Source organism: Cydia strobilella, chromosome 27, assembly GCF_947568885.1.
Source record: "Cydia strobilella chromosome 27, ilCydStro3.1, whole genome shotgun sequence".
Taxonomy (NCBI): Eukaryota; Metazoa; Arthropoda; class Insecta; order Lepidoptera; family Tortricidae; genus Cydia; species Cydia strobilella.
This window is the reverse complement of record NC_086067.1, coordinates 8,213,709-8,235,780: the sequence shown is the minus strand read 5'-3', so window position 1 is coordinate 8,235,780 and position 22,072 is coordinate 8,213,709. Positions and strand designations below refer to the sequence as shown.

The 22,072-nt window shown below is 42.1% G+C and overlaps 1 protein-coding gene across 1 annotated transcript; it reads left to right on the top strand.

The window, feature by feature from the left end:
* Window positions 1-184: 184 nt before the first annotated feature.
* LOC134753450 (sodium/bile acid cotransporter 7-like) lies at window positions 185-22,023 on the top strand. Its single transcript, XM_063689323.1, has 6 exons — window positions 185-362; window positions 1,886-2,093; window positions 4,119-4,248; window positions 5,795-6,011; window positions 15,303-15,416; window positions 17,841-22,023. The coding sequence occupies exons 1-6, from the start codon at window positions 185-187 to the stop codon at window positions 18,032-18,034; spliced, it is 1,041 nt and encodes a 346-aa protein (XP_063545393.1). The 3' UTR covers window positions 18,035-22,023.
* Window positions 22,024-22,072: the final 49 nt, after the last annotated feature.

Here is a 22,072-nt window from a genome sequence, read left to right as displayed (position 1 = left end):
TGATTTTCTCGACAATGAGCTTAAATATGCTTACCGGCCGGCTCCGGGCCCGCTGCCGTTCATATCTTATTCACAAACCTGCATAATCACGCCGCCTCTTCCGATAAACTAGTATCAGTGAGCTTCAAACCGTCTTCCGAAAAGCTGCCTCACTTGCGCTGAAAAATTCGTGTTTTTATCGATGATGAAGAGCATAACAGTGTCCACGGAGTGTGTTTACAGTCAGAAGAGGCGATATACTACAGCAGACAATCCGTATAAAATAGATTTTTGCAAAGAAGTGCGAAAACGTTGGCTGGTGTTCGGGGTGCTAGCGGCCATCGCACTCGCGGTGATCTCGCCACGGCTCGGCGCGACCGGAGGCAAACATGCATGCTCACTCTTAGATCATTCTAGAACGCATTGCACCCATCCGGCCATGTCATTGAATCAGTATTTCTTGGTAATTTACGCTTCAATTTTAGGTTATAAAGTGGTAGGACTTTCCTGATTGACAATTAGACATTTTACCTTTTGGACGCCAATGACGGATATATCGGCACCGCAGGTCCAACGCCAAAGACGGATTAATCGGTCACAGACCACAGAGCAACATAGACCTACGTGCATGTGCATAAAGTTCAATTTCAGTTTTCACACTTCGGTGATGTGGTGTTCGAGTGACAGCTTTTGTGTTTGACACGGCGTTAAAATGATTTTTTTAAGCAAAACTAATAAACTAGCTTGCTATGTTACATGACAATATTTGTTCAGATATTTATTAGCATATTTTATGAATTAAAGCTTTAAACGGGGATTTTCAAGTCAATGGGAATGTTCTATAAATTTTCTAACTCATTAAAGTGTTTAATGCCAAACATAGAATTTTTTAATCATAAGCACTAACTATGTTCATGACCAATAGTTAAATTTATAATTATAGCAAATTGTTTAAAATAATTATAATAATTTTTGTTATAAAGTAGAAGAATGCCTCTACTCTAGCAATCATATTTTCAGTTTTTTCACAAATATTTACTATTAACTGCATTACAACTTACAACTAATGCCTTTCTTAGCACTAGTATTTTTTTAGTATAGAATTTCTGAATAGAAAATATAATATTTAGACCACAACACTCACTTGTATTTTAGTCGCTATTGGCGGCATGTTTCAGGCCCATCGGCGGTCCTTTTTCAGGCTCGATACACAACTACAACAACACAACACACAACATAAATAACATAATACAACCAAACATGTCGCCAATAGTGACTAAAGGGGCCCACTGATTATCAGTCAGTTAGAACAAAAAGTTGACAGTCCCGACAGGCTGATAATATCGTCTGGCGGACTATAATCACTGGGCCCCTTAAAAATAGAAGTGAGTGTAAATCTAAATATTTTAAAATATGTCTGATGAAAGTTTAATTTCGATAAAAAAATACAATATACCAAAAAAATTTAGTCTTAAATTTTGTCATCATCATGTAGAAGTTAAAGATTTTTTTATAAATTATGCATTGAATTTATATGCTATTATTTCATATTATTACTTAAAATATATGTAGAGAAAAACTTTTATAACTAATTTGTTTGTAAGTTATATCCATCCATAATGGACCATCTACTAAGCTGATTAGTAGAATGTGATACAACATTTCTTCTAACAAAACTGCGCCACCTGGGGCCCATTTCTCAAAAGCTTGTAACTTGTAATACAAGCGGATGTCATTTTTTAACAGCTTTGTTAGAAAGGGACTTCCACTAGTATTAGAAGTTACATGCTTTTGAGAAATGAGCCACTGTATTGACAATAGCCCAGTAAACAAAAAAAAATCCATCAAACCCTTTTGTTTGGTTCATAAGAGTATCCAATATTTCATGTCTATAACTGCTTTACAGGACCATTGCACGCTGAGTACCTCTGCTGGGTGCCATCTTCTGTAATCTTCTTCGGTGCGGGCGCGCGGCTCCGGCGCCCTAGGGCTCCGGCTAAGGCCCTGCGGCTGGCGGCGGCGGCAGCTTTACACGCTCATGTGGCGGCGCCTGCGTTGGCTGTCTGTGCAGTCACTGTGTTCAGTGCAGCGCTACACGGGCCTGTTATCAATGGGTAAGTACTGTGGTAGCCTAGCGCTCCAGCCAAGGCCCTGCGGTTGGCGGCTCCGATGTTGTCTGTTTGTGCTGTCGCTGTGTTCAGTGCAGCGCTACATGGACCCGTTAACGTTAGGCCTGATTTCCTCCTACGCTGAAGTCGGTCGCTGACGTCGGTCGAGCGTACCGTCGCAAGAAAAATCTGCCGCGGACGTCAGCGTCGCTGTGCGGGGGCCCATAGAACATTATGTTAATTCGTACGCTCGACCGACGTCAGCGACCGATGTCAGCGTAGGAGGACGTCAAGTCTTAGCTCTCGTCGCGGCGCCGGCGTTGGCTGTCTGCGCTGTTAGTGCGGCGCTGCACTGACCTGTTAGGTATTATACTCATACTCGTTTATTAATAATATTGTTACATATTACACGTCAAAAATTTAAATACATTTAATTACATGAGATAGATTACATTATTTTAAAGTTTCAAGTTATCATGGGTAAGATAGGCAGACGGACAGATCAGATCTCTCAAACAGTCTACAACAGTCTATAACAACAAATACTAAAAACAGAATAATATAAATATTTAAATGGGGCTCCCATACAACAAACGTGATTTTTTTGCTGTTTTTTTCCGTAATGGTACGGAACCCTTCGTGCGCGAGTCCGACTCGCACTTGGCCGGTTTTTTTAAAATAGATAGATAGATGATAGATAAACTGTTTATTTGTTTGCCACAATACACACAAAATATTCAAATACAGAAATGACATAGGTACACAGAACAATCCAGAAAATAAATAAAAATTACAACAACAAATAAGTCACACCGATTTTTACATAATATTAGGAGGAAAAGGAAAAAATACATAAAAATACTGTTTTATACAAATAAAAATCCTGTGTGCGTCGCAGCAAAACAAAAAGGTTCTGGCTCAGTATTACGCTTCACCCATTAGGAAAAGCACTGATTTTCTGCCAGGACCTGATCACGTCAACAAAAAACAGTGGAAAATAATGAAATAGTCGAAAGTTAGTACTTACCTAATTAATTATTAATAAATAACTAGTGACAGTTTAAACTATAGAGACATTTAATGCTTGCACATAGTTGTGACATAGAAGTGTCAGTGTGGTTAGCATGTATGTAGTGTCAAATGTGATTTAGAGAAAATCTTTATTTTTATTTTTAAGCAGGATTATTAAGACTAAATTCGGTAATCAGCAACAGTGAGGAATTCCCAAACTTTGCTTCTCTAAAAGGAATTTTTTGAAATGAAATTTGAAACTACGCTTAGTTTTCATAACACGAATAGGTGGAGGAATATTGTTCCAACACCTGGTTGCGAGATACCGAAAGCAGCCTGTAAAAGCAACGGTTTTGTGAGGATGTGCTTCTAGGAGACATCGTCTGGTGGAACGAGTACCGTGTCGTTTATGGAAAGAGGATATACGAATTTTGGTAAACAGGTATTCGGGCTTTTTGTCATTCAAAACGCCAAATAGCAGACTCGCAAGATGTAGGTGTCTACGAGAGGACATGTTTAATATGGACGCTTTGTTTAAGTAAGCTGTGATATGACTTCTCGGCGAGATTGAACAACAAAAACGGAAACAAGCATTTTGGACTCTTTGGATAAGACGGCGAGTTTTTTCCAGCAGTCGTGGCCCATACATAATATCTGCGTAGTTTAACTTGGAGAGAACCAGCGATTCGCACAGCAACTTACGTATTTCCTCGCTTAGAAGGTTTCGAATTTGGTACAAAACCTTCAAGCGATAAAAACACGACTTCACCAATTCTCCTATATGCTTCTCAAACCTTAGCTGGCTGTCCATCACATACCAATAGATAGAGTGATTCACGAGGAAGGTTTATATGTATAATTTGTAAAGGTTTTGTGTAAATTCGTTGAACTACCGTGGAACTACCCGTGCGAAGCCGGGGCGGGTCGCTAGTTTCTTCTGAAAGAGTAACTTCAAGATTAGACCTTGGAGCTAGTTGGTAAGTCAGCTACTCATAGTAATGAGCCTCGTATATTTGTCAGCGCGCTGCTGTCGTCGGTGGGGTCGGGGTGCGCGTGGTGGTCGCTGGCGCTGGCGCCGCGCGCCGCGCTGCCCGCCGCCGCCAGCTACGCGGCGTCTCTGTTCGCGACGCCACTGAGCGCCTTGTTGCTGGTACGTATAATACGTATTCTAACAGGGATCCCTTTCAAATAAAACTATGAAAACGGATTATATCGCGTATTACCCCCGCCAGCGTCGCGTACTGTTGACCACGAACGCTGTAAAGAGTTCGAAACTTCGGGATGTATTATAAATTCAATATACGCGATATAATCCGTTTTCATAGTTTTGTTTCATGAGTAACTACCGCGGTAACCGAAGACAATATTAAGGTTCCCTTTGTTTGACATAATTATTGATAGTCATAATGTAATGATTGTCAGATTATCATTAGTCATAATTCTGAAACCGTTAACTTTTCAGAATTTTCGTAAGTTTATCCTATAGATAGGTTATTAGGTTAGATTTGTTTTATGGCAATCCTGAAAAGTTACGCGTATCTGAGAAAAACCAAATTATGACTAACGAAAATGTGCACATACATTATGACTTAAAACTTTATGGGAAACAATAGAGACCCATTGTATCATCATTCTTGCAGTTCGGTCTTCGAGCTCGCACATGCACGATCTCTGCCCTTGCGGCTCTAAGTGGACGCTTCGGCCTCGCTTTTTGACACACTTGGCCTGAAGTTCGTGACCGAACAAATCTCGTATCTGCATTTTTTTAGTTGGCCGAGTGTTTATTAATAAAACAATAACTAAAGCAACAGAAAATCCTACTAATTGGAATTAGATTAGCGCTGGTGGCCTAGCGGTAAGAGCGTGCGACTTTCAATCCGGAGGTCACGGGTTCAAACCCCGGCGGGCCGTACTACCAATGAGTTTTTCGGAACTTAATATGTACGAAATATCATTTGACATTTACCAATCGCTTTTCGTTGAAGGAAAACATCGTGAGGAAACCGGACTAATCCCAAAAAGGCCTAGTTTTCCCTCTGGGGAAGGTCAGATGGTAATCGCTTTCGTCAAAACTAGTGCCTACGCCAATTCTCGGGATTAGGTGCCAAGCGGACCCCAGGCCAGGCCTATAAGCCGTGTCAAAAAGCCGGGATAACGCGAGGAAGATGAGGATTGTTTTTTTTATAGCCTATATGGGGCATTCTCTATGAAAAGGGACCTTATTGTCGACGGCGCTTACGCCGCACAGCGTCGCGCGGCATTGTATTTATATCGGAGCATTATTTATAATGGCGTAAGCGCCATCGACAATAAGGTCCCTTTTTATAGAAAATACCACATATTGTGTCACACTGCTGGGCAAAAGCGTCCCCTGTCTTCCGCCACACCAAGGATAGAAATTACATTATCAAAATTAACAGTCAATAGAATTCTAGAATTTTCGTACTCGTTAAGACGATTCTCGCTGATCTGGCCTTGAGCGTCTCAGCGTCTCTGTACCCGCACCCCGCTCACTGCGATCGTACGTGAATTTCGTCTCGGTGCGGCGACTGCGGCGGAACGAGGTTCAAAGAATAACCTACAGCCCAGAGGCGCGCGGCATTTGGCGCTATACCTCGTACAATGGATTTTATCTGCAGGTTTTTGAATTGACTACTAGTTTTCTTCTAACCAGTATTTTTATTCTGCCCCTCCAGTGCGGCCGCACCAGCATCCCCCCACTAAGCGAAGTCCTCTCCACGGCCCTGCGCACTCTTATCCCGTTCACCGTCGGCTGCGCGACGACTCCGATGCGGCAAGAGTTCGCAGTCCGGCTGGCCGCGCTGGCCTTAGTGTACGCGGAGTGTTGTGAGAGGCTGAACGCTGCTGAAGGCGGACTGTTAGCTGGAGACGTACTGGCGACGCTGTTAGTAGGTAAATATAGTTATTTGTGCAACAAGAGAGGAAAGTTGGTTTTTCTTGCGAGTGTTCATTTTGAGTCCCGAGAAAGCGAAAGATTCTATAATTGAATCACGAGCGAAGCGAGCATTCTAAGGTAGAATCTTGAGCGTAGCGAGGGTCTCAAAAACACGAGATGTAAAATAACTTTGCTCTCGTGTTGCACATATAATTTTTCACCTCAGTAGTGATAACATATTAAAGGTTAAAATGTATTTCGAATTACACAGAATAAACAGAAAAAAAAGTATTATAATATGTACGATACGATACGATACGATACGATACGATACGATACGGGACGGGACTGGACGGGACGGGACCGGACCGGACCGGACCGGACCGTAACGTACCGTACCGTACCGTACGTAAGTATGAAGTTCATGGCCTTCACTAAATTAAAAAGCTACATTGTTTCACTCCCTGGAGTGAGGAAAGTCGCACTTTCCTCACTCCAGGGAGTGACGAAAGTAGGCTTGTTCGAGCTGCTGAGGTGAAAAATTTATTTCAACATAGTGTGGTAAAAAGTACAGTCAAGGGCATAAATATATATACCCAAAGTTTCAAAAATATGTTTACGCTCTTACACCTTAGACAATAAAGTCGAGTTCATATATTTTTGAGCTATTTGTCTGGATCGATATTTTTGCCTTCGACTGTACATGATAACGAACAAACAAATAAAATAAACTAAACATTAAAATTAAAAGTAAACTATAATAAATGTTAAAGTAAAGTTTTAAATAAAAAATAGTCAAGTCAAAATATTCTTTATTCAAATAGCACTTTCAAATTGTCAATTTATTGTCAGTTATTTCTGTTCTTAAAAACATTGAATTATTATAGATATATCAAACTTAATAAATAATAATTTCACAAAAGGATCGTCAAACACCAAAATTGTATAAGAAAATACTAGTGTAGAAATTTTCTAGAATAAAAATTTAAATGTCAAAAAATACGGATTACCTATAATATAACAAAACCTCCGTGAGACACAGACATATTAAATATATTAATAACGGATCACTCACGACGCTCCTGAGCTCCTGATGACGCTCCTCGGTACGGAGTGAAACATAATAATAATAATAATAAAAAAAAAAAAAAAAAAAAAAAAAATGACGCTGTCAACGTCAGACGCGTTTTTTACAAAATTTTCCTTTTCTTTTTAATCAAATATGTTTTTACTGGCTTTTTCTACATTTTCCTTGTACATTCTTGTGGAAAAGTTACCTCTTCACATTTGCGACACTCGCAAAGGATACGTGACCGCAAAAATGTAACTACATATGTACAAAACTAGCCGACAAACAATGATCGAATGATAAAGAGAGAAAATGATCACACGGAGTAAAACGCGTCCACAAGCGTCTACCACAACCAACGCACGTCCACCACCCTCGCCCGCCTCGTCCGTCTCCTCGCAATTGTCGTCGGGCGATGAATTCGCCACCGCGCCCGACACCAGCGAGTCGAGCGACGAGTGCGGGCCGCCGCCGCCGCCGCCGCCACGACCACCTGCGCGACGAGGGCGGCCACCGCTGCCGGCACGCTTGGGGCCTGCGGGACATCCTGCCCCGCCCACGGCTCCCGCTGCCGGTGGTGTAGTGCGTCGCATGCGATGGACTCAATCGATGAATGAGAACGTCATGCGCGCCTACTATGGGGTTACAGAGGGGGGAACCCGACTGTCCGCGTATCGTTCAAGGATGCTGCCTCTGTTTCAGGCACTTGAACCTACCATCACCGTATCGGAGCAGCGACTATCGGACCAGGTGCGTGTCATTCAACGGTTAAAGCGGTTGGATGACGCGACACTTGATCAGCTTCGCCAGGAGGCTCTCTCTGCTCGCGCGGACTCCACCTCGGTACAAGATCTGCCCGCCACGTCGCCGGATCCGGTGCCCGCACCCGACCTGGCACCGGGGGCGCCGCGGGTTGATTTTAATACCGACGATGGGGACTGTGCGAGTGTGAGTACTTCTGCTAATGAGCAAGTGAGGAGGACTTTGGAAGAGGCGATTACGCAGTATCGCGCCACAACCATCTCTAGGCCACGACTACCACGTCTGCCTATGAATAGACGCAATCTAGCGCTAGTGGGAGCCCTAAACGCTTTACTAGAGCCACATTTACGGACTAGTAAAGATTTAGAAGATACGCACTCGATCATGTACTGCGGAGCCATCGCGGCGTGCCGTGTTGCTCGAGTCAAGTTACCGGACGCTGAACGTGCACCTAGGATCGCCGGAGGTGTCCCTGCATGGCAAGCGCGGATCGAGCGACGTATCAGCTCGTTTAGGACTCTCATTGCAAAGTTGATCTGCTTTAGGGGGGGCAACAATCGCCCCCGAGTAATGCGCTTTGTGAACCAGGCGTTCGCGGGGACGGATGTCAGGCCCCGCGACTACATGGCCAATGTCACAGAGCGCATCGACTTTCTAAAGCAGAAAGTCTATGCATGGGCAAACCGTATTCGCCGCTACAGAGAGCGTGTGGATCGATTCCAGCAGAATCGTCTCTTTCAAAGTGACCAAAGGAAGGTATACCGAAGGTGGGAGGAAGCCGATCCTCGTGTGTCCGACATGCGGTTGCCGGATGCTACTGCCATGACTGATTTCTGGCGTAGCATCTGGTCAGTGCCTGTTGAACACACGGAGGGCCGTTGGATAGACGTTGTCGAACGTGAGTGCGAGAACATCGAACCTATGGGTGCTATTACCATCAGCCCCGACGATGTAAGTTGTGCCATCCGTACGGCCCAGAACTGGAAAAGTCCTGGACCGGACGGATTGCACAACTTCTGGCTAAAATGGTTTCGATGCTCGCACGAACGGTTGGCAACGCAGTTCCAACAAGCCCTAGAGCTCGGTTCCCTCCCACCTTCCCTAACAACTGGTGTGACCTTCCTGCTCTACAAGTCCGGTAGTACCACGGAAGCGAAGAACTACAGACCCATCACGTGCTTGCCTACACTCTACAAGCTCCTTACATCCATTTTGAGAGCAAAAATCAACGCGCACATTGTCGCTAACAACATTTTGGCGTCCGCTCAAAATGGATGTAGGGTTGGGTCCCGTGGTACTAAAGAGCTCCTCCTCATAGACATGACCATATGCCAGCAAGTTCGGCGAAACAGGGGGGGCCTCTCGGCCGCCTGGATTGACTATAAGAAGGCCTATGATTCGGTGCCTCACTCATGGCTGAGAAGGGTATTGGAGCTGTATAAACTTGATGCAGCTTTAATATCCTTCCTAAGTGCGTGTATGAGGCAGTGGATCACAGTCCTTCGTCAACCAGGAGGTGGAGATGACCGCCCTGGCCCGCAGGACTTTATAAGGATCGAGCGAGGAATATTTCAGGGTGACAGTCTGAGTCCCCTGTGGTTCTGCCTAGCTCTGAATCCCCTCAGCACCCTGCTGAAGGATTCAGGGTTAGGTTGCCAGCTTCGGAGAGAGGGTGAAGTCATTTCTCACCTTCTGTACATGGATGACCTCAAGCTATTTGCGCCAAATAACCAAGACTTGATGGTGCTATTGAAAACCACAGAAGTTTTCAGTACCGCCATCAGAATGGAGTTTGGTGTCGATAAGTGTGCGGTTATGCATGTACAGCTGGGGGAGGTTGTAAATTCAACAAATTTACAACTTTCTGAGACAATGTCTTTCAGATCTATCTCTGAATCAGAAACCTATAAATACCTTGGTATGTCACAGTCGTTGGGTATTGAGGACGAGGGTATTAGACGGTCGGTGAAGGAGCGCTTTTTCAGTCGGCTCACAAAAGTCCTTAACAGTCTTTTGTCAGGAGGCAATAAAGTGCGCGCCTTCAACGCCTGGGTAATGCCCATACTCATATACTCCTTTGGCATACTAAGGTGGACTCAGACCGAGCTGGACGCCCTGGATCGGAGGGTCCGTCTACTACTTACCACACACCGTATGCTACACCCACGCTCGTCAGTTATGAGATTGTACATCTCACGGAAGTGTGGAGGTCGAGGCTTCCTTAACGCCAAAGATCTCCACAACCGCGAGGTGTGCAATCTCAGGAATTATTTCCTTAACAACGAGTGTGGGATGCATCGTGATGTGGTGGCAGTGGACAGGCACTTCACGCCGCTCTCCTTGGCAAACGAGAACTGGCACAAACCTGTGGTACAAAGTGCTGCGGGCCGCAAGGCGGTATGGGAGAGTAAGGTGCTACACGGGCGGTTCTACAAGGCCCTCACGGGACCCGATGTAGACCTGCTCGCGTCGGTGAACTGGTTACGATTCGGGGACCTCTTCGGAGAAACCGAGGGTTTTGCCTGTGCAATTGCGGACGAAGTTATGATGACGAACAACTATCGGAAATATATCCTGAAGGACGGTACGGTCGACATTTGTCGGGCATGCCGCCGTCCCGGAGAGTCACTCAGGCATATCATTTCCGGTTATTCTCATCTTGCTAACGGCGAGTACTTGCACAGACATAATCTCGTAGCCAGGATTATTCACCAGCAGCTTGCTCTTCTATACGGCCTTGTGGACTGCGAAGTACCGTACTACAAGTATTTACCTGTGCCAGTTCTCGAGAATGGTCGTGCCACGCTCTATTGGGATCGATCTATCATCACTGACAGGACTATTGTAGCCAATAAGCCTGACATTGTGATAATAGATCGATCGCAGCGCCGGGCCGTGCTCGTCGACATCACCATCCCCCATGATGAGAATCTCGTGAAAGCCGAGAAGGACAAGTCCAGTAAGTACCTAGACTTGGCTCACGAGATAACCGCCATGTGGGATGTTGATTCGACGATCATTGTCCCGATAGTCGTTTCAGCGAACGGTCTCATAGCGAAGAGTCTCGACCAACACCTTGAGAGACTCTCGCTAGGTGGTTGGATCAAGGGTCAGATGCAGAAGGCGGTTATCTTGGACACGGCGCGGATAGTCCGCCGGTTCCTCTCTCTGCGGCCCTGACCGCCGGCAGCTTGGGCCTTGCCCCGCTGCCGGCGGCACCCTAGGTTAGGTTTTTTATAATGTGTTTATATATTTTTTGTAATGTTTTATAAGTGTTTTTGTATTTTACTTTTATATCCATATTATAAAAACCTAGCCTAAGATGAAAGAGAAATAAAGAGAATAATAATAATATTGTAATAGGGCAGCTTGTGGGCCCGCAGGGCAGCTTGTGGGCCCGCAGGGCAGCTTGTGGGCCCGCAGGGCAGCTTGTGGCGAGCTGTTGGGGAGTGACGACCCCACGGACCCGAGTGCTCCAGAGAGTCGGTCAGGGTCTCCGTTTCCGGCGTGTCTTCGTCGGTCGGAGTGGACCCCAAGGGGACCCGCATGACTCTCAGCTCTGGCTTGCCTTCATTGGCCGTCCAGAGGGGAGTCGTAAGAGCTATATGCTCCAGGGGTGGAAGTGAAAGATGCATAAGACGCGAGTTGGCACAGTGGCTGTTAAAATCAGTCACTGGGTAGAAAGCGGCGCACACCTCTCGACACCCCTGAGCCGCTCACACCGGTGTTGCTCCTGGTCGTCTTCACGACGGCAGTTTCAGGGGCCCATCTAGTAAGCGGCAAGTCACCACCTGCCTCGATAACGTGTGTTAGCATTGTTATGGCAGGTGTCCGGACTTCTTTTCAATAGCCCAGTCTCATTGTCCACCCAAACTTCAATCCATAGACCGGTATACTGTTCACTTTTTCTACAATAATCCCAATGCCTGCTGCGACCGGTTCATGGGTGTCTATTGTTGCACCTGTGAACGGGTTCCAGCAGGCGTTCTACATGACATTAAAGCTCTCCAAGGGGCCTCTACGTGTTGGATCTATATCCCCACGCAAGCCCATCAAAAGACCGGGATTTATATAGGCCCGTGAAATCCGAGGAGATAATAATAATAATAAATATTCTTTATTGCACCACAAAGAAACAAAATTTTTAAAACAGATTTACAATGTAAATAATGGTAGCAACAGGCGGTCTTATCGCTGTGAGCGATCTCTTCCAGACAACCTTAGGGTAGCAGGATATGAAGAACAAAAGTTTTTATAAACAGGTAGTGCACGAAATAATTAGAGGAACAGGAATTACACATACATTAATCAGACAGTACATATAGTAAATTTTAGATAAATAAATAAATAATATAACACAAATAAATATATAAATATATATATATATATATATATATACACATACATACACAATATATACACAGCAGCACATTAAGGAAGAGATAAGTAATGATTTTTAAGTAAGGTTTTAAAACTTTGAAGAGTTTTTGCGCACCTGATATCTAACGGCAGGCTGTTCCACAGCCGTACAGCTCGAAAAGTAAAAGAATCATTGTAGAATTTCGTAGAGGATGGAGGGGGAATAAGTAGATATTTCCGTGAAGGCCTGACGGAGGAGAGATAAAAGAAACGCTCTTTAAGATATGGGGGAGTAGAGGGGTTGAAAAGAACGTTATAAAGAAGAGCAAGAATATGGGAATCTCGACGAAGACGTATAGGGAGCCACTTGAGTTGGGCACGGAAGTTGGAAATATGGTCAAATTTGCGTAGTCCAAATATAAATCTGACACAAACATTTTGCAAGCGCTCAAGTTTATTGAGCTGGTCCTCGGTAAGATCCAAATAACTGATGTCAGCGTAGTCTAATATAGGCAGAAGAAGTGATTGAGAAAGCGCAATTTTGGTGGCGAGTGGCAAGAAGTTACTTAGTCGGCGAAGTGAACCCATTGAAGCAAACATCTTCCTGCTTACCTCGCTAATCTGAGGTATCCAAGATAAAGTACGATCTATTATGATTCCTAGGTTTTTAACTTGATGTGAAAAGGGAATGTGAACACCATCAAACATTACGTCAGGTAGCAGAGAAAAGTCAATCCTAGGAGTTAATTTAGAACTACCTACAATTATCGCTTGGGTTTTACTTGGATTGACCTTAAGTCCATAACGAATAGAGAATGCCTTATGGCATTAAGTCCGCCTTTTGTACTGTAAGGTTTTCTTTTGTGCAATAAAGATTAAATAAATAAATAAATAACGCCTACTCCAGTCTGAGATGTAATCCAAGTCACGATTTATGGAGTTAATAATGATAGGTAGATCGCTAATGGCGCCCTGCGAATAAATTTGGAGGTCGTCGGCATAAAGGTGGTAAGATGAAGAGATACTACTGGTAATTGAATTTATAAAAATAGAAAAAAGAAGAGGAGACAACACGCCACCCTGCGGAACGCCGGCCAGCGTGCTGCACCATGAAGAACGGAGAGAATCAACCTTTACGCGTTGCCGACGATCTTTTAAATAACTAATAAACCAATCAATCACCGCAGGAGATATGTTAAGAGAATGCAGAATCCCGAGTAGCACGTCAAAATCAACCGTGTTAAACGCGTTGCTGAAATCCAACAGGGTTAACACGGTGACCTTTCGGTTATCCATCCCGGCGCGAATGTCGTCGGTGATTTTTACGAGAGCGGTAGTCGTACCATGACCCGAGCGGAAACCGGACTGAAAAGGATTTAGTAAGTAGTAGTAGTAGTAAACATGTCGAGCGTTTTCGACTTAAAACACGTGAGTGACCCGTTATTAATATATTTAATATACCTATAATATAGTGAATAGCAATTATATTTTTCATAATGGAAAATGTTCTGCAGGCGGATTTGGCTGCATTTCGGTACCTTGTTTTTACAAGCTTTTATTTAACTTGCCCTGTTGGCCGAGCACATGATTGACGCGACAGTATCTCGCCGCGAGATAGTCTACCCGTCTTTTACTAACTGTATGAATTAAGGCCGTTCCATCGGTTTGCCGCTGTCTTTGTCACATTTCGCAAGAAAGAACGGGAAGGAACATACGCGCCAAGTGTCAATTTTGTTTGAATTTTATCGTTTTTTATTAATTTTAAAAACGTTACCTTACAACATCGAAATTCTAAAGCTATGAAATTACTATTTATGTTAAGATTGTTTTTTCTTCTTTTTTTGTTTAAAGTATCACATAATAAATAACCGAGTAAAGTAGGATTAAAAGTCCGAGTTTGAGGTTACTTTGGGAATTAATTGTATCGAGCGAAGTGTCATAATTCGTGTATCGGAAGCTATGTTGTTAAAGATAATATAGTCAAGAACTACATATATTTTTTCCACGTCTCTGAATATCAACGCCTCTTAGAAAAACATGATCATATAAGGAGATTTTTCGCCTTCTGGCTCAGGGAACCGCCTTAAAGGGGGACGGGTAGTCTATGTCGCGGCGAGATACTCTCGCGCCAATCATGTGCTAGCCCGGCTGTTGTTGTGGGTCAAATCTTGATAAATTTTACACATCCCATTATCCTATTGAGCTGGTTCTTCGCATACGAATTCTTGCCTTTTTCTTTTGTCCCTTGTCAATTTTCTTTTTCTCTTTTGTTATTTATTGTGTCACAAAGCATGTTAATTGCGGTCTAATAAATATTTTATCTATCTACAATATGTAAGTTGGATGCCAAGTGGAATATTATGGTACCATCGACCATCGAGCTGATCTGATGATGGAGACAGGAGGTGGCCATTGGAACTGTGATAAAACAACGCAACCTAATTGTGTTTAGGTTTTTTGCTTGGGATGAGTTGCCTGTTGAAAGAAAAATACAGTGAGCTATAAAAACTTAGACAAAAAAATAGTTGTTTTTAGGGTTCCGTACCCAAAGGGTAAAAACGGGACCCTATTACCAAAGATAAATATAACTCTGTAATAGATGGATACAGTCTAAGGAAAAAACGTGCCTCGAAAATCAAGAAAATTTGATTCTCGTTCAGAGGGCGCTACTAGTTTTGGACAACTGTCGTATAGATGGCGTTGACGGTTTCGTTTGTTATTTAACAATTTTAACGCATATCAGTGACAGAACATGGGTCAAAATCATAAAAATAATTAATGCAAATAAAAAAATCATTTATCTATATTTAAATAAATTTTATCGTATTTTTATAAATCTTCATTTTTAGTTTTAAAGTGTGTCGACAGATGGCAGTGAATTTACTGGGGTTACAAAATTTACTATGACAGTACCGCTCTAGTATAAGTTACTCTATGCTATTACTAAGACTCCGCTGTCCGTCTGTCCGTCTATCCGTCTGTCTGTTTGTCACCAGGCTGTATCTCATGAACCGTGATAGTGATGTATTTCTGTTGCCGCTATAACAACAAATACTAAAAAGTACGGAACCCTCGTTGCGCGAGTCCGAGTCGCACTTGGCTGGTTGTTTTTGTACAGAGGTGTGCTGGCTGGCGCTGAGCCTGTGCGCGTGCGCGGCCTACGCGCGCTGGTGCGGCGCGCGCGGCGCCAGGCTCATAGCGCTCGTCGCGGTGCCTAAAGCGCTGGACCAAGGTACGTTATCTGTCTGTCGTCTGTCTGTATATCCGCGATAAACTCTAAAACTAATCAACGGATGGACTTCCGGTTCGAACGCCATCTTGATAGTAGCCTCGTGCCAATGCAATCCTTGCAGGTGCTCGTGCAATTCCTTTGTTTTTTGCTCATTAATATTGTTTAAAGTGTAATATCGATAGCTTTATTATACAATAATCTAATGTGGTAGTGTGCAGTGAATGGAGAATTAATCTCAAAGCGTGTTTAACCACCATTTTGGAGTCAACGGCCGGTAGTCCACGTGCTTCTCGTAAAATCCAGCTATCGGTTTTACGAGACAACTACAACAACCACCGAACAGCGTCGTGCTCTAAGAGCATTTACTTTGTTCCTACCCTTTTACGTGACATTGGCTACGGGCAACACCGCCCTCAAGTCCATCAAGAAAAGAAAGAAAGTAATCAACGGATTTTCATGCGGTTTTCACCTATCAATAGAGTGGTTCTTGAGGAAGGTTTAGGTGTATAATTTGTTAAGGTTTACCGGTGCGAAGCTGAGGGCGGGTCGCCAGTATGTACATATACCGATGTGCTCTACAGTATGTAGAGCGTGTACTATGCTGGTGGCGACCGATGCGCTTGACCAAGGTAAGCTATGGGACTCTATTGTTTCCCATATAGTTTAAAGACATAATGTATTGTTTGTCCACATTTTCGTTAGTCATAATTTAGTTTTTCTCAGAAACGCGTTTTCAGGATTGCCATAAAACAAACCTAACCTACCTATAGGATAACCTTAGGAAAATCTAAAAAAGTTAACGGTTTCAGAATTATGACTAATGATCATATGACGATCATTATTATGACTCAATAATTATGTCAAACAAAGGGACCCTGTAAGATTATATATTAAGGTACGTCGAGTCGGCCTAAGCTAGTTATAATTTTCAGTCATATTGTTGAAGTATCGCCATAATTTCAAATTTCTGAACTCTGGAGATGAAGCTTAGAACAAATTTAAAAGTGGATAAATTACTGTCTCGGGTGCGACATGAACTCACGGTGTTCATTAACAAGACGCAGAACACGACTGAAGATGATAACAGTTTTGAAAGATTCACAGTTGGTTTAACTAGAATAATATTAACCGGGATATAAATAAATAAATATCATTTATTTCTGAGTGGGACCCACGGAGCACTATAGACGGTGCAGGCCGAGGTTCTCAGGCATACCAAAAAGGAGATGGCGGGACTTGGACGCATTCTATCCCAAATGGTGGGAAAAATGCCGATAACAGGGTCGAGTGGAGAAAACGAGGGGAGGCCTTTGCCCAGCAGTGGGACACCAAAGTAGGCTAATAAAAAAAACAACAGATTCATATTTTATGGTTAGTGTGTACTTACAGCTTACAGCTATGTTAGAATCTACATTTTTATAGAAATAAATAGTAACTATGGCAATGTTTCTAGAAGTACCTATTACCCAAGAACTTGAACTTGCGATATCCCGGTCAATATAAGTCTCCGAAGATGATGTTTTTGATGGCACTGTCACACTTTATTATTTTAATGATAAAGTGCCAGTTGCACCATCCGCACTCGAGCTCGACAGACTGATCAACGTCACCCGGCGCGCCGCGGCGGTTTACTATGAAACTTTCCATACAATACAATTTAGCGAACTCTTTAACGATGACAAACAGTCGGTGCAACCGACCCTAAATAATTTGTCGTTTCTAATTTGACCGCGCCGCAGTATAAAATGAACCTTAACGAATTAGCCTCATGCATGAAGTTTATATTTGAACGAAATATGTTTTATTCGGATGTTTGTTACCGTTATATCATGTTACAAATGCATTTCCGTTTTTAAATTACCATTTAATCACTTAAAATTATAAATAAAAAGTACAAAAATTTGCCCGCGAAAAGCTAGCGAGCGAAACGCTCGAAACGCCACGTGACGTCACGCGTTCGACAGATTAGTGTCATTAGTAGCAAACGTCGGTTGGGCCGCCCAACGTGTGACGTCATCACGCTCTGTCGAATTCGCGCCAAAAATTATGAGCGTTTCAACCGCTCAAACATTTTCAACATTTCAAATATTTTTTAATAAAATAATGTTAAGGTTTACAAAAGTATTTTTATCATTTCCGGTGTTCCAACGATATAAATTATGAATCCAAAAATAAAAATAAATTCATGCATGGAGCTAATTGTAATAGAGTTTAGTATTTTTTTTATTTTTTTTTATTTTTTTTATTTGGGGCATCAACAGCAATACAAAAATTAATACAAATCATAGTGAGCAGAAAACATAGCCAATAACAGATGTCCACAAAAGTACAATTAACATGCAATAACTAAGTGGAAGTATTGCGTGTATGGTTGTGAGAGCATCGGGATGGATGACACTCGTATGGTGTTGGTGATGTATGCAGGCTGGGGCGCGGCGGCGGCGTGCCGGCTGCCCGCGCTGGCGCGCCTGCCCGCCGTGTTCGCGGCGCCCGCGCAGGCGCTCATGCTCGCCGCGCTGCACGACCACCACCACCACCACGACCACGACCACGACCACGACCACGACCACGACCCCAGTGACAGCGACCGAGACGATCAGGACCAACTGCCCTTCTGATTACCACGACACCTTCCGTAACAATAACAACACCTTCCATGTCCCCATACAATACTTATTTGTGCAACAAGAGAGGAAAGTTGGTTTTTCTTGCGAGTGTTGATTTTGACTAAAAAACACGAGATGTAAAATAGCTTTACAGTACATATGGTGCTACTTTCTCGCACTAGTGCGTCAAATAGCACTTTTCGTGCATATGTCGAAAGTTTAAAGGGCCATATGTACTGTAAAACGTTGTACGATATACGTGCGATTCGATTTAAAACACTCCCTGCGGTCGTATTTTAATTTATCGCCACTCGTTTCGAATTTCCTTTTTTCCGCACTTGTATCGTAAATAACTATTGCTCTCGTGTTGCACATATAATTTTTCACCTCAGTAGTGAGAACATATTAAAGGTTAAAATGTATTTCGAATTTGTAATAGACCCCGAAGTATGTAGTGGCAGTTCATGGCCTTCACTAAATTAAAAAGCTACTTTGTTTCACTCCCTGGAGTGACGAAAGTCGCACATTCCTCACTCTCTGGAGTGACGAAAGTAGGCTTGTTCGAGCTGCTGAGGTGAAAAATGATATAACAGTCCCACGTCCAAGTGTGTTGCCACTTTAAAGTTGTGAATCCATATCGGAAGCACGGATAAAAAAATAAAGCCTCATGACCCATGGGGGCACCCGGCACCCGGTCCCACGTCCAAGTGTGCTGCCACTTTAAAGTTGTGAATCCATATCGGAAGCCCGGATAAAAAATTAAAGCCTCATGACCCATGGGGGCACCCGGTCTAATAGGGTCCGACGGAAACCAGAGTTTAGTAAATAAGGAAGCCTGCCAGCCCTCATACGACGTCAGTTTTGTAGATGCCGTTCATTATATACAGGGTGGGACGTCGTGACAGACGTAATCAAGACGCGTTTTTAGCATGATCGACTGTAGGTTGTGAAATTATCAAAACCTTCAATTCTAATTATAATAATAATAAAAAATAATAATAAAATTCTTTATTTCAGGCCAGATTGCCCATAGATTGTTAGTTATATACAGACTTATAATATTAGAATTAGTACATCTTAACCTAGGTATAACAGTTTTTTTTTTTTTACTTATTTGGGGTCCCGGTAAACAGGACGATGAGCCGACGCCCAGTGGCTAAAAAACGGACAATCCCACCTCTCGGCTATATCTACCAGCAAGCTGTTGGTGCTACCCCGCAGGCGATACATTTGAGAGGCGAATTATGCGAATGCGAATTATGACTAATCAGACCAAACTATCCGTCGACTTGGCAAACGACAGAGTGTAACCGTGCAACCATAATAACGTCAAATTTATATAAAAATAAGACGTATTTAGTGCTATTTATACACTTCGTTGCTGCAATCTTGCAAAGTCGCTGAAGAGTTTAGAAGAAATCTAGGAATTACAAATCTGATCCTTACTAGAAAATTAGGACCAAGTTCTAGCAATTTTTGTGGCCTTTACTTAGACTAGAATTTTGAGCTCAACTCCGTAGCTAGAAACATTTAAAATCATTCGTAGCTGTAACAGTTTGAACAACTAAATTAATGCTCATTTACCTGAATTTTAATGTAGATAATTAATGAACGTAGGTACATACAAAGGTTTTAAATCACATTGAATAGTTTTTCGTCAAGTAGCTATAAATACTATAAATTTGCAATTTCCATGCGATGTTTAGTTTTTTTGCTATCACATATTATGAACAGCATATTATGAACAAATTTATAATTTTTAGTTTGAATTAATCCTACAAATTGTAATATAAACTTACTATAATTGATCAAGCAAATCTTGTCAGTAGAAAAAGGCGGTAAATTAAAAAAATGTAGGCGCGAACGGTTATCGTCCCGTATAAAATTTGAATGTCGCGCCTTTTTCTACTGACAAGATTTGCTTGACCAACTATAGTTTAAGTAGGTACATGCTTTTGATTCTTTAATCTGTTATTAAAATATTTCTTTTATAGTATGAATTATCACAATTGATTTTTTCGCCCAAACCCTATGCCGTTAAACAAAAGGCATTGTTTCTTTTGTGCGCCGCGGTGGCTACCTCATTTCTCATTAGTGAAAAGGATCACGCCCGTGTTAAAGGCAATTTTAGCTTGCTACACATAGGGCTCAAATTTATGTAACAGCTTTTGCTATCTCCGAATATTCTTACCTGTCATCCTACATTACCCAAACGACCTGAATTTGAACCATAAAAGTAGTAAGCTAAAAAAGCCTTTTTCACCTCAGCAGCTCGAACAAGCCTACTTTCCTCACTCCCTAGAGTGAGGAAAGTGCGACTTTCCTCACTCCAGGGAGTGAAACAATGTAGCTTTTTAATTTAGTGAAGGCCATGAACTTCATACTTTTATTAAAAAAAAATTATGGTATGGTACGGTACGGTACGGTACTGTACGGTACGGTAGTACGGTACGGTACGGTACGCTACGCTACGGTACGGTACGGTCCGGTCCGGTCTCGTCTCGTATCGTATCGTATCGTATCTTATCTTATCGTATCGTACATATTATAATAATTTTTTTTCTGTTTATTCTGTGTAATTCGAAATACATTTTAACCTTTAATATGTTCTCACTACTGAGTCCCTCGCTACGCTCAAGATTCTACCTTAGAATCACTCGCTTCGCTCGTGATTCAATTATAGAGTCTTTCGCTTTCTCGGGACTCAAAATAAACACTCGCAAGAAAAACCAACTTTCCTCTCTTGTTGCACAAATAACTATTAAACGGCGTGATCCTTTTCACTGATGAGAAATGAGGTGGCCGCCGCGGCGCACAACAGAAACAATGCCTTTTAATAAAATAAATAAATAAATAAAAAATAAATTGATTTTATTTCAGGCAAGCACCCATATAAAACACAGAATTACCTATAAGATGAGACAAGTGTAAAAAGTTAAAATTAAAAATAACAGTTAAAAATAACAGTTAAAAATCAAAATCAATAATTATATATTTAAAATTACAATTTAAAATAAAATAAAATAACCTACTACTTCCGGTTCGCATCTTGATGCAGAGACAGCCAAAACCTACAAATTGGACTTTGCAAATCCTCACTAATTACGGCAAGGATACAGTTTTCAGTGCTTTTGTTTAACAGCTAAGGGTTTGGGAGAAAAAATCATTTGAGATAATTCGTACTATATTTCTGATCCCGTTTCGGAAGTCACCCTGTATTATGTATTATCTTGTAAGACTGGTCTTCCAAATAGATATCTTGGTTGTGTATAATACGAGTATACAAAACTAACTTCCACCGCATTATACTTTCTTCGTATTCGAAATGAAAAGTAGTGTTTAACTCGGGTGAAAGGCATCACTTCTGCCTTCGTCCGCGCCGCGTTAAACAACTTCAACGGGTTGAATCCCCAAAAAATGTTTGTTAGTGGTTTTCATTTTTAACACGCTTTTATTAAGTCGACCTGTATGTAACTATGTAATGGAATCTAAGGTAACTAATTTAACCATCTTCCCGGTTTCCGATGAAGCTGAAAATTTGCATACGCATGTAAGTCGGGTGACAATGCAATATTATGATACCTTCGAGCTGATCTGATGATGAAGACAGGTAGTGGTCATAGGAACTCTGTGATAAAACAACGCAACCTAATTGTGTTTGGGGTTTTTTAGAATTGTCTCGATGAGTATTAGTTGCCTGTGGAAAAAAGTACAGTCAGCGATAAAAGCTTGTACCAAAAATGAAATTTTTGCCAAAAACTTATTCAAAGACCTGTTTTCAATGGTTTAGCTCATTTATAGTTGGTCAAGCAAATCTTGTCAGTAGAAAAAACCGGCAAATTTAAAAAATGTACACGCGAAGGGATATTGTCCCATAGAAAATTTGAATTTGCTTGACCAACTATATATTAATTCTATTGGAATGCTAATTTCTTGAAATAAATATTAAATATTTTATTTATTTGATACGTCATGATATTTGGAATGAAATAAAAACAAATTATTATCGAAAGTGTAGTTTAATTATCTATCACAATTCCTTGTAGGCAA

Coding starts and splice junctions, on each gene's coding strand:
- LOC134753450 (XM_063689323.1), top strand. CDS start 185: ATGAAGAGCATAACAGTGTCCACGGAGTGTGTTTACAGTCAGAAGAGG. Junction 2,094..4,118: donor CACGGGCCTGTTATCAATGG/GTAAGTACTGTG, acceptor TATATTTGTCAG/CGCGCTGCTGTCGTCGGTGG. Junction 15,417..17,840: donor GCCTAAAGCGCTGGACCAAG/GTACGTTATCTG, acceptor TGATGTATGCAG/GCTGGGGCGCGGCGGCGGCG.